At 41.3% G+C, this 16,524-nt stretch overlaps 1 protein-coding gene across 1 annotated transcript in view; it reads right to left on the bottom strand.

Annotated features, from left to right (window-relative positions):
* Positions 1-6,989: 6,989 nt before the first annotated feature.
* The window catches only part of ERC2 (ELKS/RAB6-interacting/CAST family member 2), a gene marked incomplete at its 3' end in the record, with an annotated part of 575,666 nt that continues 566,131 nt past the window's right edge, over positions 6,990-16,524 (bottom strand). Inside the window, exon 14 of the mRNA XM_007451771.1 lies at positions 6,990-7,150. Within this exon, the coding sequence (XP_007451833.1) occupies positions 6,990-7,150 (161 nt within the window). The remainder of the gene's footprint in view (positions 7,151-16,524) is intronic.

Consider the following 16,524-nt stretch of genomic DNA (forward strand, 5'->3'; position numbering starts at 1 on the left):
CATCTGAAGAGTTTTATGAAAAATGAAATGCAATGTACAAAAGTACAGGAAAATTCGGTTGTGGTCCTATTAGAGAGGACAGTGTCTTAAACCAAGCAGTCAGTTTTGGCTTTTGGCAAAAGTTCCTACATTCAAATAGAGTTCCTTAAGAGAAGAAACAAAGAAGATTCAGCATCTCCTAAATATTATTCATGTTCCAGATCACGTATTTAGCAGATTTACTGGTAGAATTCCACATTGAAAGGAATCGTGGAGATCATCCCTCTGTCCCCTTCCTGGGGATGGGAATTCTCTCTATAGCACCCAGAGCAGGTGATATCCCCCTCCACCCAGGATTTGCTGACATACCTCAGGAACAACCTCAAAAGGCTACAGAATTCTGACTGGTACAAAGCACTGAAGGAAGGCCTTCCTCGTCTTAAAGGATGATTGTGCTCTAGCACAATCATCTGAGGCAGCATAAATCAAGTCCATTTCTTTTCTCTCATGTCACCCCTTTAATAGCTGAAGGGAGAATCTGCCTCTTGGTCTTCTCTAGACTAACACTCCTCACCCATCAGCTATCCCAACCATGCATGCTGAGAGTTTTCAGCTGTTTCCAAACCTGTTCACTCACCACATGACTCTCCCATAGTTTACCAACACTGGTACCCAGAAATGAACTCAGATATATACTGGACATGCATGCATACAAGTAAATATCTGTTAGGAATACCATCTCTAAAAGTATAGTCGCAAAGTTATTTTTAAATGCTCAGTGAGATAACATACCAGTTGTCACTTTCTTTCCATACTTCGTTTATTTCAGCAAAGACTGTTAGTTGCCCCCAGTGCCCCACCACCCCTTTCCTTCCTTGGGTTCCCTAAGTGTTAGCTGGACACAGAGCCACCCAGCTACAGTCTGCATTTCCTGCCTTCTTGCATCTAAGTGTGACCATGTGACAAACAATTTCTGTTCACTTAGAACACTGGCTTAGATCGGTGCCTAAGGTGTGGAACAGTCCTTGCAAGCAATGAATGCTCAACAGCTATTTATCGAATAAACTGTTAAATGACTCAGATGTTAGTGGATGGTATGTGCATCTTAAAGGGGAAGGAGATTCCGCCTTCTCCTTTCTCCCGTCTGCTTGCTGGAATGTGGATGGAACGGTTGGAGCTGAGGCAAAAACCTTGTGTCATGAGATGGACACCTCTCATGTACGGAGAATAGCAAAACTTCAAGGCAGAAGGACTGTGGGTCCCTGGTGACTATGCAGCTACTTGTATGAGCTTCTGGAATGTGGGGTTTTCTGTTCCTCGCATTGAAGCTAATCAGACCATTCCACTATTCTAAAGTTATTTTCTTTGTAGTTAAGTTTTGCTTAGCCACTTTATGTACAGCAAGCCTTTTCTCTTCCACTAAAGGCCCTAAGCCACCAACTTCAGCGTTACAAGAGAGAAACAGAAATTTTGAGTGGTAAGCTACTGTCCATCACGTGACTGCCTGCAGCTCAGACCACAACTGCTGTTTAATAAGCAGTTCTTCTTTCTGCCACCTGTCCTCAATCACTGCCGGTAACTTAGAAAGCTGAGACAAGCTTCACTAGTGTTTTCGCTGACTCAATTTACTTTTAGAATTTAGCAGGAGGCCATTAAGGACAGACAGACTGGGACATTCTAGGACACATTAACATAGTATTTAATATATAGTTTAAATTGTGCATGCCAAGGTTTTTCTAAACAAACCATTCATTGATTAGAGAAGGAACTGCACTGTAGCCGCCTCCCTATAAAAAACTGTTGAAAGCATGAGGTCAACTGGAATTTGAAGATGGGATCAGTGTATGCTAATTACAGTCAGTTTACCTAACATATTAATACGTCACACACTATACATATATGACTTCTACAGCTTATAAATCACTTTCTCGTAAATGCATAATTTCATTCAATCTCCATAACATCTCTTGCAACTGAGTTTATCAATTTTAAGTAACAGTTGCCCTCAAAACTCCTCTCCCAGGCTCCATTTATCCTGTCCAAATTACCAGGCACTTAGGATTCCTTCCTAAAGAAATGTGATTTGTCTTTTCTCATGTTGGCATGAAGTAAAGAATAAATTGATTTTATCATTTTCTGCACCATGCCTCTCCTTTGAAGGGTACTTACCTAATGAGTGGCTCTCTCAAAAGAGATCCTAGATCAAAGAGGCCAACAGGATAATGCCTTGGAATAAGCCGGGGTCTTACCACACTGTAAACTTCCTAAAATAGCCCAGTGTATACAAAGGCTTCTGAGGCTATCTAGAGAAGATGTCTAAAATGCAACAATACCCAGTAAATTAAGATGGATATCACAACGTCATCAGATGAGATAAAGTACAGAGGTCCCCTTAAAATCTTTACATAAGTATGAGAAATCACCTCAAAAAGTCTAAAACATGCACTTCAAATTACATAACTTTTAACCAGCTCTCAAAACCCTTATTCATTCAGAGTTTAATACTAAATGGGACATATCAGTTAGCCTGCCTGCCTGCCTGCCTGCCTGTTAAATTACTATGCTAGTTTAAATCGTCTGAGCAAATGCACACAGATAGATTTTACGTACGGTATCTCATGGCCTTCAATTCCTTTTAGCTACAGATATCAAATTCACCTGCCACAAATTAAATAATTGAGCTTTGGTTACTGGAATGTAAGCTCATTAACCGGCATTAATAAAACCAAACATATAGAATGATGTCCTTAATATTATTTTGATAAAACCCTTTAAGTAGAAGCAAGTGTAACAAAGACCAACCATTATGAAATGTTTTAGTAGGAGGTTTTAGGGTTTTTTTTAAGTAAAAGCATAATCTTATACACAAGGCAAGGAGAATATTATGTTCTCCTGTGAAAATGTACGGTTGGGAACTGTTAGTGCCTTCCGGTGTGGGAATAATGACTGGCAGTTAGAATACAAAGCAATGAAGATCAAACTGGAAAAGGGCATACTGGGGGGAAGAATGCTACGCAAGACAGAGTCAAAGGCTCTCCTTTGGGCTCAGTTCCTAAAAGGGTTCTCAGACTATAGGGAGCGACAGGGCACGTCCCTTTTTACCCCAAATAACCATGACGGACGGTCCTTACCTATGGAAGCAGATTTCTAAGTGGGATTCCAAACTTCTCTGGTTCCACAAGAAGCTACTTTATTCATCTACCTATTCATTTATTTACTTATTTATTTGTTCATTCATGTCCTTCCCTCATTTTACTAAAATGCGAGCTTGATAAGGGCAGACATTTTTGTTTTTCCACCTAGAACAGTACCTACCACATAGTCGGTGCTCAAGAAGTATTTATAAATTTTTGAACTAATTCATCCTTTCATTCCTCAAATGCAGGATTTATAAAATATGGAAGTACAATCTAATTTTGTTAAAAAATAGAGAGCATTTGTGGGCTTCCCTGGTGGCGCAGTGCTCGAGAGTCCGCCTGCCGATGCGGGAGACGCGGGTTCGTGCCCCGTTTCGGGAGGATCCCACATGCCGCGGAGCGGCTGGGCCCGTGAGCCATGGCCGCTGAGCCTGCGCGTCCGGAGCCTGTGCTCCGCAAATGGGAGAGGCCACAACAGTGAGAGGCCCGCATAACGCAAGGAAAAAAAAAAAAAAAAAAAAAAAAATAGAGAGCATTTGTAAAGGTATATACCAAAATGCTACCAGCATCCATCTCTGCATGGTAGGATCGAGGTGGTTTTGTTTTTAAGTTTTGCTTCTCTGTTTCTTTTTTCTTTTTTTTTCTAAAATGCACACTTTTACCCAAACAAATATCTAAAAGGCTGGCTGTCCTGTGGATGGGGCTCAGGTGAAATCTATGTAGCTCTGAAACAAAAACCAAGACAAGTGGGACGATTCCATGGAAAGCCACTTCAGTTCCATCTAAGGACAAATGAGCTACCTGCATGAGCCGTGGAACATGAACCACCACCTTATGAGCCCGTGACTTCCAAAGGAAGTGGTCTTCACCAGGGCCTGGTGATTTCCTTATTAGCCATTATGTGGACAGGAGTCTGGCTTACGTAGGCTGGAAGGTTGGACCCAGCTGCTTTCCAATACTAAAACTCCGTGCCATTTGATTTCGCAACGAATTTAACAGACACCATCTCTTATTTCAAAATCCCCTTTTATGTTTCAAAGCACTTTTACATATGCTGGTTTACATAATTTCAGTGCAGTATTTAAAAACAAGTCCTGTCCCTATAACAATTCTATAGAGTAGGCAGGGCAAGTATTATTACCTCCATGTTACCAAAGAAAAAACTGAGGCAACCAGAGAGTGATCTCCTTTAACGTTATGGTTGAGTTATAAGACCACATCTTCTTTCTCCTGACTCAAGGCCCCGTCCCTCTTTCCTCTACCACCACAGAGCCTCTCCCTTGGTACCAGGGTTGGGAAGCTGGGTAGACTTACCTAAAGCTGCTTGCACAATGCCTGTCAGTTGAATGAAAACCAACAGCGCTTGGCACAGAGTGACAGCAGATACAGTGATACATCCAGCTGACTGCTCCCACTAACTTACACTGATTTGGTTAACGCCAAGCAACCAATATGTCAACTCAGCTTAAAAATCAAGATTGACCAAACCATTTGGTTGACTTGAACAGCTGAAGAGGCTGATAAAGCTAATTGGGGGTCTCAGTCAATGTAATTGCCCTGCACCTGTGTCCCCACAGTCCTGGGAAGAAGCCCACTGGTAAGTGGGGCTTCTAGGCCAGTTAAATAGTGAATGAGGTCCATATTGGGCTTAATGAAGCAGGGCTTTGTTACTTTTACCAAAGGAATTAATAGGAATTTTGTATTTATTTTGCAGTGGCAGCAGATTAATAAGCACTTGGGCAATAATGTGGCAATTCACCAAAAGAGGTCTTAGTTAGGTGCTATCTGAAATCATGAAATTAAATAGGAAAACACACACACGGAAAAAGTTTATATGTTTTAGAAAAATAAACCCAAATCTTAGATAAATGATACTCTTCACAAAGTATATTAAACAAATGACATATTTTCATTGGCTGATAGCGCCATTTACACACATATATCATTTTCTGTGTGCCAAGCCCTGCTCTGAGTGCCTCTCCTCACAACCACCCCACGAAAGTCATCATAGTTGGAAACCGGAGGGTCAGCGTTGTTTAGGTCATTTTCCCCCAAGTCACACAGCCACCAAGTGGAAGCAACAGGATTTCAACCCAGCTCTGATGACTCCCAAACCAGCATGCTTCACCATTACTTGTTCTCTCAAAACACTGAAAGTATATGCTCTTTTTATAAACAGGAAATAATGAAAGTTTCCTTATAATGGCATAATAAATCACTCCAGGAGCTGTAGAGTTAACTTGGGAACAGCTGCAGAGCAACGAGAGAAACGAGGCTGAACTTGACACGTAACAACACACAAGGAGGCAGAAGCCGGATAAGTGAAAGAGAAAGAATAAAGGCTGATGGAATCAATGTACTGGTATTATTAATAAATTATTGATCAAATCGATAATGTCACAAATGCCTGAAATACTTTTCTTCCTAAGTACATAAAATCCAGTCTCCAGCATTCAATCTATTCATTGCTTCAACAAACAATTGCTGAGCACTGTTCTAGGCAGCATAATTACTGCAGTGACTCAAACAGACAAAAGTTCTGGACTTGGTGGAGGTGACATAAGCTCCATGAGAAAATGAGGTAGTAGAAAGGGAGCCTGATTAGATTTTGGTTTTAATCCTGGCCAGATGTCCTTAAGCAAATTACTTGAAATCTCGCCGAGTCTCAGTTCCCTCACCTCTAAACTGAGGATAATAATATCTGTTTTTATTATATCATCTTTTATTAGGAAAAATGAGAGTTTATAAGTGGAAATAAAACTACTTATTCTTTGGTCTTGGAGAAACTGAGGTAGTTGACGAGGAATAAAAGTTTTGTCCTCGTTATTAAATCCTTCAAAATATTTCATTCCATATTTTCCATGATCTAAGCTTCCTGGGTTTAATGTTAACCATGTGTAAGACTTGCAGGGTCAGGATAAGGTTATTCTTCCATACCTAGCCACCAATTTCAAAGTCTATGTTACAGGCTTAAGATGCCATAATTCTGTACATTTCCCCTTACTGTGGCAGGAGGTTGGATTTAAATTATATTTTAGTGATTATTTCATTTTAAAACTCACAGAGGGAGATGCTGCTTCTTGCCTATTTTTTCAGAAACGGATCCACAGCAATTGATTACCTCTAAAATCTCTGAGTAAAATTACCTTTACTATGTTTTTCCATGGTGATATTGTTTCACTGTAAGAAAGAAATGAACTAGCTGAAGACAGGTGTGTCACAGGCCTACAGGAATGACCACTGCCCGACAACCAGCTGTACCTTATTGATTAAATCAAAGACATTTATTCCAGTCTCCCCCCCAGCCCTTACCTACCCAAGGAGACAGGGGGGCAGGGGGATTTCCAAGCCTGGTTTTATCGGCCCAGCAAATCAGAGTCCTGCTTTCTAAACAAAGAGGTGCCAACCTTGAGACCCTATGAACGCCAACACAAGCCAGGCATTGTACACAAGTGAAAAGAATATAATTAGCAAAGTTATAGTCACAATTAGGAAATACCTCCTCAGAAAAGTTTCCACTTAACTCTGAGCAGGACTTAAATTACCATTGTGCTTAACAAGGCCTCTGTCCCTTGGCCAACTCAGACCTTTTCGGCAGATCTATTAGTGCCGTCCACAAAACGCAGAGGCACAAAACCTAATGTTGGATTTTTTTTTTTTTTTTTTTTTTAATAACAGATGTGAGACATGTGCAAACTGGGACATGGGAGCTATAATTCAAAAAACTAAGAAGCGTAGTCATGGAAATAACTAGTCAAGTGTTAGCTAAATTATTATTTCTCCAAGCTTTCTCCCTCTTCTCTAGCCTTCCCGTTCCCATCCCTAAAGAGAAGTTAGAAAAGAGAGAGTAGGAAAGCAAAACTGGGTACTCACTTCATCTCCAGGATCTCCTCCAGCTGTTTTCTCCTCTCTATCCGGAGGTTGGCCAAGTGTGCTTCTTTTTCAGCCAGAGACTGCTGCGTGGAGGCAAGGCGAGCCTTGGTGGCATCCAGTTCCTGTCTGGTCTTCTCCAGTGCATTCATCAGTTCCTCTATCTGTAAAGCACATGGAACGCAGTGTGTTATTTCTCCTCCATTCAAGCACAAGGCACTTCGTGCTAGCCTATGTTCTGACAATAGACACAAAGGAATCAAAGCCATCCTTGAACTGGGCATTGTATCTTGGCATCCACTCTTTCTTTGTCACTAGTTAAAATTAAATATTTCAAACACAAGAAGTGTCCAAATTTCTCAAGGTCCTCATTCAAATTGGATTATCCACTAACTTTTACAGAAACTATTTAATATATTTATTAGAAGTGGAGGGTGAGTGGCTTGACCCAATTTCAACCTATTTGGCAAAAATCTCAGATACTGCCTCACTTCAGTTGGCTGAAGGCAACACTCAAAGTGCATTTTGCCCGGCACAATATACTTCTGTGTGTAGGCCCCAGAGTATTCTGACAGGAAGTTATTCTATGGGTTTCAAATTCATTCATGTTTTAACCTATCAAAGCCTTGTTTGGCAAAAGCGATTTGGTGTCCAAAGGGCCTCAGGGGGCCTCCCTCTCACCTCACCTCCAGGTTTCACATTCAGGAAGCAAGGTTTGGCCAAAGGTAAACAGAATTCCAGCCACAAAAGGTTCAAGTTTGGTTTGCCCCTGAAGTTTGAGAGGGTTCTAAACTTGAAATAAATGACATGTAACTTTTATAGGGTGCTAATACACCATAGAAATAAGCCAGACTATCAAATATCCAGGGTTTTCAGCCAGGTCCCAAAAAATTGGACCAGGGAGCCCCAAGGCAAGGCCTTATCCTCCCCAAACCACTGGAGGCTTTTAAAAGCCAACACACAACAATGAGGGCTGATGTTTATGGTTTTGTTCCAGAGACTTCCGTGGAGCAAGCTGGTGAAATGCCATCTCTTGCACAGATGCATGTTGCATCCACCCCGCTGATTTAAAACCATGGTTTCAGGAAGTTTCTAGGTTCCAGGGTTGATGTTTGGGTCACCCCTTCCAGCTGAACTTGGCAGAATGGGATCATCTATCACCAAAGTCAACAGAACGCCCTTCAAAACTTGTCAATGATATGTTAAGCTCCAATTCATAAAGACTTTCTACACAATTTCTGCAGTTTTACATGGAATGTATTCAGAATAAGCATTATAGTTCACATCCAAGGTAAACTGCAGGATTTTAAGATTCAGGAAACCCTCCATTTTGCCCTGATAGAAGGAGGAAACTTGATGGCCATGTAATGTAAATAAAAGCCAAAACCAAAACCAGTTTAAAAAGCAAGGAACATAAACGATAACCTATGAAAGTCACAGAATTACACGTTTAACTGTAGGATAAATAGCATTATTCTTTAACTTCAGAAATATACAAAATTTAAAAATTAAAAAGCAATTAAACTTTTTAGTTTCTCCTATAAGTTCACAGAATATCATAAATATAACTAGAAGCAATACTTGATGAGGCTGAAACAGAGGTGGTTTTTCTTCTCCTTTCATTTTGTCTTCTTTTTTCCCCTTCTGTTGATATACTCAATAGCAGTGTTTAAAAAAATATATTAGTATTATGGTCATTCCAAGTGTGCCAACTCAGACAAAGTCTGCCTGACCCTCCATATGGGATGGCCTTTGTCCTCACGACCCCGTTTCCTTTCCTCAATTGTTCTTTATCCCAAATGTACTATTTATCTCAGAGAAGAGGGAGAGTGTTGAGGATTCTCACCTGCTGAATCTCTTTCTCATTAATTGAACTGACCTGCTTGCAATCTACAGACACAGTATGCTACTCAGCTGGGTTTCCAAGTTCTTAGTTCACCTGCCCCGGACTCCTTAGGGCAGGCACTAACTAGTTTTATATTAACCCAACTTTAACAATTACACCTTAGCGTAATGACGTGCAGGCTGCCCTGGTCATTTCAGCAATAATCACATGGAGAAAACCTGGATACCTGAGAGATGTAATCCAGACTTTCTTTGACTGATGGAGATGCTTTTGGCTTCCAGTGTCAATAATTCTTAGTTTGAGGTGAGGCTGCTATTTTCAACACCTTGGAAGCAGAATCTCAAAATAGCTTCCCAGGCCAAGGCCTTTCACTCCTAATTCGCCTGACCACTGAGGACTGCACACTGGACCACCTGGGGCACTGGCCTCAGATACACTGTTCTAGTCTTCACTCAGCCACTGTTTCTACCTGTAACTTTGGGCAAATAAGCACTTGATTCTTGGCGTCTCAAGTTTCCCAGATGATGCCATGGTACCTCCTGTGTCAGATGTTCTAGAGTTCTGCAAACTGTTTCCTTTGCTACCAAAACAGGAGCATTAGAAAGCAAGAAATGTTTCCCCCGCCGTGATGGCCAACCGGGTGGTTCACAATATTCTAGTTCCCCCCCTTCCAGGCACATGGTAGGACAACACTTCCCTCTCCCTTTAAGTTGGGTGAGGGTTTGGCCAAGAAAATCATTGTCATTTCCAGGTAGAAACATTTAAGTACTAGCAGTCAACCCCAACCTTCCCTTTTCCCTGCCATGATGAGCATAGAAGCATCTTTCAGACGATGCCTTCTTCAGCCTGAGTCCCTGAGTGACCACAATGAAGCCCAAGGCCAACCCACATCACATAAGCAAGGTATGCACCGCTGTTGTACTACACCAAGAGATAAGGGGCTGTTACCCCCCAGCTTGACTTGGGCTGTCTTGACTGATGAACTGTCACACTTCTTATCAAGTGCTCTATAACACCTGCCTCCATCTCCCCCCCCACCCCCCAGTCCCCTCTCATGGAGAGGAAGTGCTTCTTATTCTTGCTATCCCATGGAAGCTCTACCTTTGCAGGCCACTGGGACCTTCCTTCTTGCCGTATGTCTTTTCTTAATGTGTAGTCTGCACAGCTAAACAGCTCCCCAACTTCTTCCCCTCATTTGAAGTAACATTTTAGCTGGCTATGTATGTGAAACTTATGCCTTAAAAACTACCAGATTTGCATCATGTCTCCATCACTCACTGTATGACTGACACAAGTTCCTTCATCTCTTTCAGCTTCAGTTTCTTTATCTGGAAGCAGGAGATTATGTTGCTCATTCTATTAGATGTTTATGGATAGTAAGTGAGATGATGTAACCTATACATCATTTATTCTAACTGATATCAATAAAATAACACTTTTTCTTATAATAAGGTACACTCGTACAGAATCTAAAAGATACAGATATGAAATTTTTAAATGTTTCTTTTTATTTAGGTTAAATGGCATTCTTTTTAGCTAAGATCACCCAAAATCCCACCACATGGAGATAAACACTCTAAACAGTTTGTCTTAATTTCCCCATCTCTCTCTCTCTCTATTTGTGTGTATGTATAATTGAAATGCTATATATAATTTTCTAAATAGTTTTAAATAAATGTATCATTAGAAAGTTCTCCTTCTCATTAAATAGTCTCTCTGAAACATGGTTTAATGGGTGAGTGGGGATGTATCCATTCCCCATTTTCCTAAAAGCCAACCCTTCCCTTGGGCTCTCCGAAGCTCTCCTAAATTGGTAATCTATCTCCCGTTTCTTTCGCAAATTCTTCACCTTCCTGCGGTCCATAACTAGACCTTTCCCCTTATGACTCTGTCCCAGAGACATTTTCCTCATCCATGTGCCTCCTCAGAAGGAGGATTGAGATTTGTCTCCACAGCTCTCAACTCTGATACTTTTCCAACCTTTGTCTCCTTTTATTCACTTAACATTTTTCACATATACTGAACCAACCACTGATTACTTCTGTTTGGATGTCATAATATCACTTTAAACTCACAATGATCCATGCACACATAACTAAAACCAAATCCCTACCAGCCATCCCAGCCCTCCCAACCTGCCACTCCCTAACACATTGGTAGCCCTGACCTTTTCTCAGTCACTCATGTTTAAGATCTCAGAACCACATTTGTCTCTTCCCTCTTTTATTTTCTATTCATCATCAAGTCTTGTAGCTCTGTTTTAGGAATACTTCTTGGACCCACCATCCCTTTCTACCATTATTTTTGATGCTTCAAGCTTGGATCCCTTCCCTTCCCACATTTCTGGTAGGATTGAAAATAAGCGGGTGTGTTTGTGTGTGTTCCTAGCCTTTGTCTCCACCCCTACCCTAAATAAGGACATGGCTTTGCCTGATCAGCTTCTCCCCTACCAGGGTTATCTCTCAGCCAGTTCTGTGCCTGGATTTTAGGAAATGGGTAGCAGAGTGAACCTGTAAAACTGAGTGCAAAAGTATAATACTTTTAAGGGCAGGCTACAATGATTTATATAATTAAAAAGGAGATACAAGTGAGAAGAGAAAGAGGAATAATGAGCCTGGAGATTGGGGACACAGAGGTTTTGTTTTGTTTTCAGGGCAGAATAAGATAATTGAGAAGGAAGAGAAAAAGGGAAGGGGAAAAAAGTTTCTAGGAGTTATTCCTGGGGTCCCTTCAATGTTTTCCAAAGATACGGATTGAAAGTTAGACTTCCCTTTTGATTTTTTTTCAGCTGTTTTGATTGTGTGTCTCAATGTGACTTTGAACTAGGCCCTGTGGATTTGGGATTCCAAGACTTCTCACAGGATTTACTGTTACAACTCATCTCCCTACTGTCAGGAAAATATGCCTAAACCATCAATATTTTGTCAAAAATATCAACTGGTCTGGTTCCAGCATCTCAAGGGGCTCCTGAGATACCCAAAGTAGTTGTCTTCAGACTGTGTTCCCTAGTGCACCAGGGGTTCCAAAAAGGCATCTGGGGACTGATAGACAGATCAGTGGAGGGGGAGGAGTGTGAATGAGCAGAGATCTCTGTCCACTATCTCACATTCAAAGGGAGTCGTTCTACTTTGTTTTATAGATAGCATTCCACTTAAGATTTAATTTGAATTTTAAAAATTTTGAAATACTGAGAATGGTTAAAATCATGGATTATGAAACCAGACTGTACTAATAATACCTGCTTCTCCACTTTTTAATTATAGAGCCTTGGGAAAGTGTCTGAGTTTCCTCATCTATAACAATGGTATGTCTCATAAGCGTTACTGCAAGCATTAAATGAAGCAATCAAAGTAAAGCCCTTAGTGCAGGGACTGGCAAATATGAAAACACTTAGTACATTCTTAACATAAGAGATAAGCACAGCATAGTGGTTACAAACAGAACTTAGGAGCTAGCCTACCACTAACTATCTGTGTCCTTCTGAGTCAGTTATAAAAGTTTCCTGAGCCCAGGTTCCTTCCTTGTGGGAACGTAGCTCAAAGGGGTTTTGTGAAGATTCAACGGGTTAACGTGTGTGATGCCCTAAGAACAATGCCAAGTACTTGGTGCCACAGAAGTATCAGATCTTGTTAATAAAGTGCCAGTAAGTATTCAACCCATTTTATGTTTGCTTATTACTGAATTCAAGATTTTGTGCTTGGTGTCACCTACCGTCAACCACACACACACACATGTACACACACCCCTGGACTGCCCTATACCAACCCCTCCAATTACTGAAATCGCCTCTCTTAGTCTTTGCCACAGGGCCCTGGCCTCCTTCACAGGTACAGTGATTAAATCTGGAGCTCTGATAACAGGCAGACCTGGATCAAGTTTTGGCTCCACCAACAGGATCTCTGTGACCTTAGGACAATATTAACCCAATGCTTCCTCAACTCTGTTTCACCTTTGAATCCTTTAGAAAGATTTTTAAAATCCTGATGCCATGGTAACATCCTACCAACTAAATTAAAATGTTTGAGGGTAGGAGTCAGGCATCAGTATGTAATTAAAGATGCAGATGATTCCAAAGTGATGCCAAAGTGCAAACTTGTCTGGGAACCCTGGACATTCGCTGACCTTTCTCTTAGCTTGAAGGTCCTCCTCTATAAAATAGGGAGGAGACAGAAGCTACCACACAGGATTGGCATGAGTATAAAGGGAGATAATACCCATAAAGCATCCAACCCTCTCTGCTAGAAACCCTGGAAGTGTCCAGTATGTGACAGTTACCACTGTCCCTAGTATGGGTTCCTGGCCACATTATTTTCACCCAACCCAAGTGCCTTCAGCTCTTACCGTCTGCACCTGACTTTCTCCCACCTAATTGAACACCACTTCACATTTCTGCACAACTATTTCATGTGTGTGCTTAGTTGCTACAACTGGATTGTAATCCCCAGAGGGCAAGGACCACGTCTCCGTTCTCTTCGTGGAAGGCCCTTCAGCCCCGACACAGAACCAGTGTCCACACTCAAAAAATACCTGAGGAATGAGAGGAAGGGGAATGCAAAGATGTGATTCTGAAACACCTTCCTTTGGCCCACTTAGTGCAATGATGGATGAACTGTAAGTCTGAACTTGATACTTTCCTACCCCATCAATCAGTGGTCCCCTTGCCATCCTCACCAAATGCCCTTCAAGTTCTTGCTCTCTGTTTGCCTCAAGCGCCTTCTCTTTGCTATGGAGACAAGAGGGCTCAGTTACTCAGCTCCTGAATGGATGGAACCCCTATGCTCAGTGCCACCCCACCAGCCACCAAGAGCACCCAGGAACCCGTGAGTTTCTAGGTGGCACAATAAAAATGTCCCAGGCCTTGAGCTGGGGTCGAAGCAAGCAGCTTTTAATCCTGCTCTGCATTCTACTCGCTTTTTGCCCGGGACCTGGGAGATGTGCAGTCCTTTCATCATTCCACCACTTCGTCTCACTGGGCGTCTCCTATGTGCCAGGCATTCTGCTAGACGCAAGCAACAGGCTCATCCTCAGAAGCTGTCTGGTTTGGCAGGCAAGCTTGAATCAAACAACTTTTTAATTACAATAGTGATTTTTTTAAAAAAAACTGTTAAAGGAAAGGGCTGAGTGATGAGCAAGAGTTAAACCAAAGCCAGTCTTGCCCGAGGCCTCACGGCCCACCTCCCTAAGGCAGGTAAGTGGGAGCGGCCTGCTGAAGAGGAGGGAAAAAACATGTGCCGGGGGGCCCAGGCTGGGAGCCATGTGGTTCTGTTCATTAGGGAATTGCTACTTGAAGAATCACAATGATTATGAGCCAATCAACACTTTTGAGAAGTCCAGCAGGAAAGCAACCCATGTGTGTCTATTCAACACAGCATTTGCTTATTTTGGAAGCACATCTATTGATAATTCACCCGACAATAATGTTTCCTGGGGGTAAAAAAGTTTTAGAAAGGCTGTCTTATTCCTAAAAGGCTATCCTTGATGAAAAGAGATTCACAGCAACCTCAGAAATCTTATATAATACTTAACATGTTCCACTTAGAAGAATTTCCTAAAAGGTCCCCAAATATGGTAAGACTGGAATTCTGATCCTATATCTAGAAAACTAAGATTACATTTTAAAATATATATTGGTTTGGTGTTACATAACTACAACATAGTAATTAAAGGTTTCTTCAAGCTAGATGACTACGTGGTCTCACCAATTAAACTAAACAAAACAAAAACCCCTAAGTAATTGTGTGTCGTTTCTGATTTTATTAGTCATCCTATGTGGCAGATTATAAAAATTCTCTTATAAAATGGTTAAGGTACAAGGACTATTCAAATGTATTTGAATAATTCTTAACTCTGTACACTTTAAGAAAAATGAAGCTATCAAACGAATTTCTAAAGAGTCTAATGCTTACACCCAGCTCTGGAGAAACTGTCAAAACTTTTAAAGTGAATAGTGGAGCTTTAAAACAATAAAATAAAAAACCTGTTTAAGACCTTAAATCATTAAACATGTGTCGACTTAAACTTACACATACATTTGTGTTGTTTAACTAAATATCTGAAAACCAGCTTCTCTCTCAGTTATCTGCCAAGAGCCGCACTCCCTGTTCTGTGTGTTTCTTCCTGACACGTGGCAACATCCAGTGCTTTTCAAGAGGCTCACTTGGCAAGAGCTGACCTTCAAATGTTTTGATAAAACAGTTTGTTTCTTAAATTATATGTCAGTATTGAGTTAGTATCTATTTTGTGTTAATGATGTGGAATTTTAAAACAGCTTTTAAAACCATATGTTAAAAAATACACAGGCTCTTCTGCCTTTCCCCTTACCATCCATCCTAGTTTTCTGTCTTCGTTACATCCTGAGTGCAAGAGGATGGTAGTTTTCAGTCTGCACCAGAACAGAGCCAAGGAAATCCCCGTATCCCAGGTTACAGCAAAACTGGAATGTGAATTGGTCCTGTGGGAGTAGCTGGGACTTGGCCCAGCTCTGCTCTGGGCACAGAGGAGGTCACACTAAGATCAGAAGGTAAAGATAAACGCTGAAACCCTCCCTCCTCAACAGCAACAACTTCTTAGACAGTGACGCTGTGGGCCGAAGGATCTGTTAAAACAAGGACTACTAATCTTATTTTTCCAATTACTCTTATCTGACATTTCTATCTCCACCGCCCTCCCACCTCCCCACTGCTGCCTTAGAGTGACACCTTTTGGAAAAGGTTGAAACTGAAAATCCCCAGATTGCTTTCTGCCTGGACCTGGCTACCCTTAAGATTGTGTTTGGGATTTGTTTTTTCCTCACTGAAGTTAAACTTCTGGGAGCTTTGCTTAAAAGTGTCACCTCTGATCCTTCAGCTGCAAACAAATACCCATATCAAGTGAGGGTGTTTGGGCTTGAGCTCTTCGATTCTGACTACAATTTAAACTCCCCCTTTTCCCCCTACTCCCCCAAGGCTTACTGACAAAATTTCACATCACAATAAAGGATGGATGGAGAAGAAATGTGTAAAATACATACATTCTGACTGAACAGATTCCGAGTTGGAGTACAGATGAGTAACAGTTTCTCCAGAAGGCCCTTGAGCACTCTTCATTCCAGATCTGATTTGGCTCAGTAGAACCTCCCTGAGAAAAAGGCTGTGAATATACACTTCTGTGTATGTCTGGTGTAGATACTTACTGAGCAACTGGGAGGCATTTTTACTTTATGTGTGCACAGTTCTGCAGCACAGCAAAGAGCTGTTTTTTTTTCTCCCTAACAGAGTCTCACATTCTTGAGAAGCAGTACAGAGAGTGGCTAACTGTGTGGACTCTGAAGCCAGAGGGCTTAGGTCCCAAACAAGATCCAGCCACATGCTGACCGTGAAAAAGGTACTTGAGCTCTATGTACATCAGTTTCTTTCTCTGTAAAATGTGGATAACAGCTGCACCTCCCAGAGTCCTTATGAAGAATACCTGACTTACAATAGTTACATGCTTGGCACACAGAAAGTGCACAGTAACCTGTAATCATCAACAGTGATGTTAGTTTGAACACTAGCTCTTACTTTTCAGCCTATGAGAGGATGAGTAAGCAAGAGAAAGTGCTGAATTTCCATTTTCTTAACGTTTTCAGAAAGACAACACTTTTCACCTTCAATGGAACGGTGACATTTTTTACTCAGAAATCTATTTATAACAAACCAAATTAATCACCTACAA

Source organism: Lipotes vexillifer, unplaced genomic scaffold (assembly GCF_000442215.2).
Source record: "Lipotes vexillifer unplaced genomic scaffold, Lipotes_vexillifer_v1.1 scaffold521, whole genome shotgun sequence".
NCBI lineage: Eukaryota > Metazoa > Chordata > Mammalia > Artiodactyla > Lipotidae > Lipotes > Lipotes vexillifer.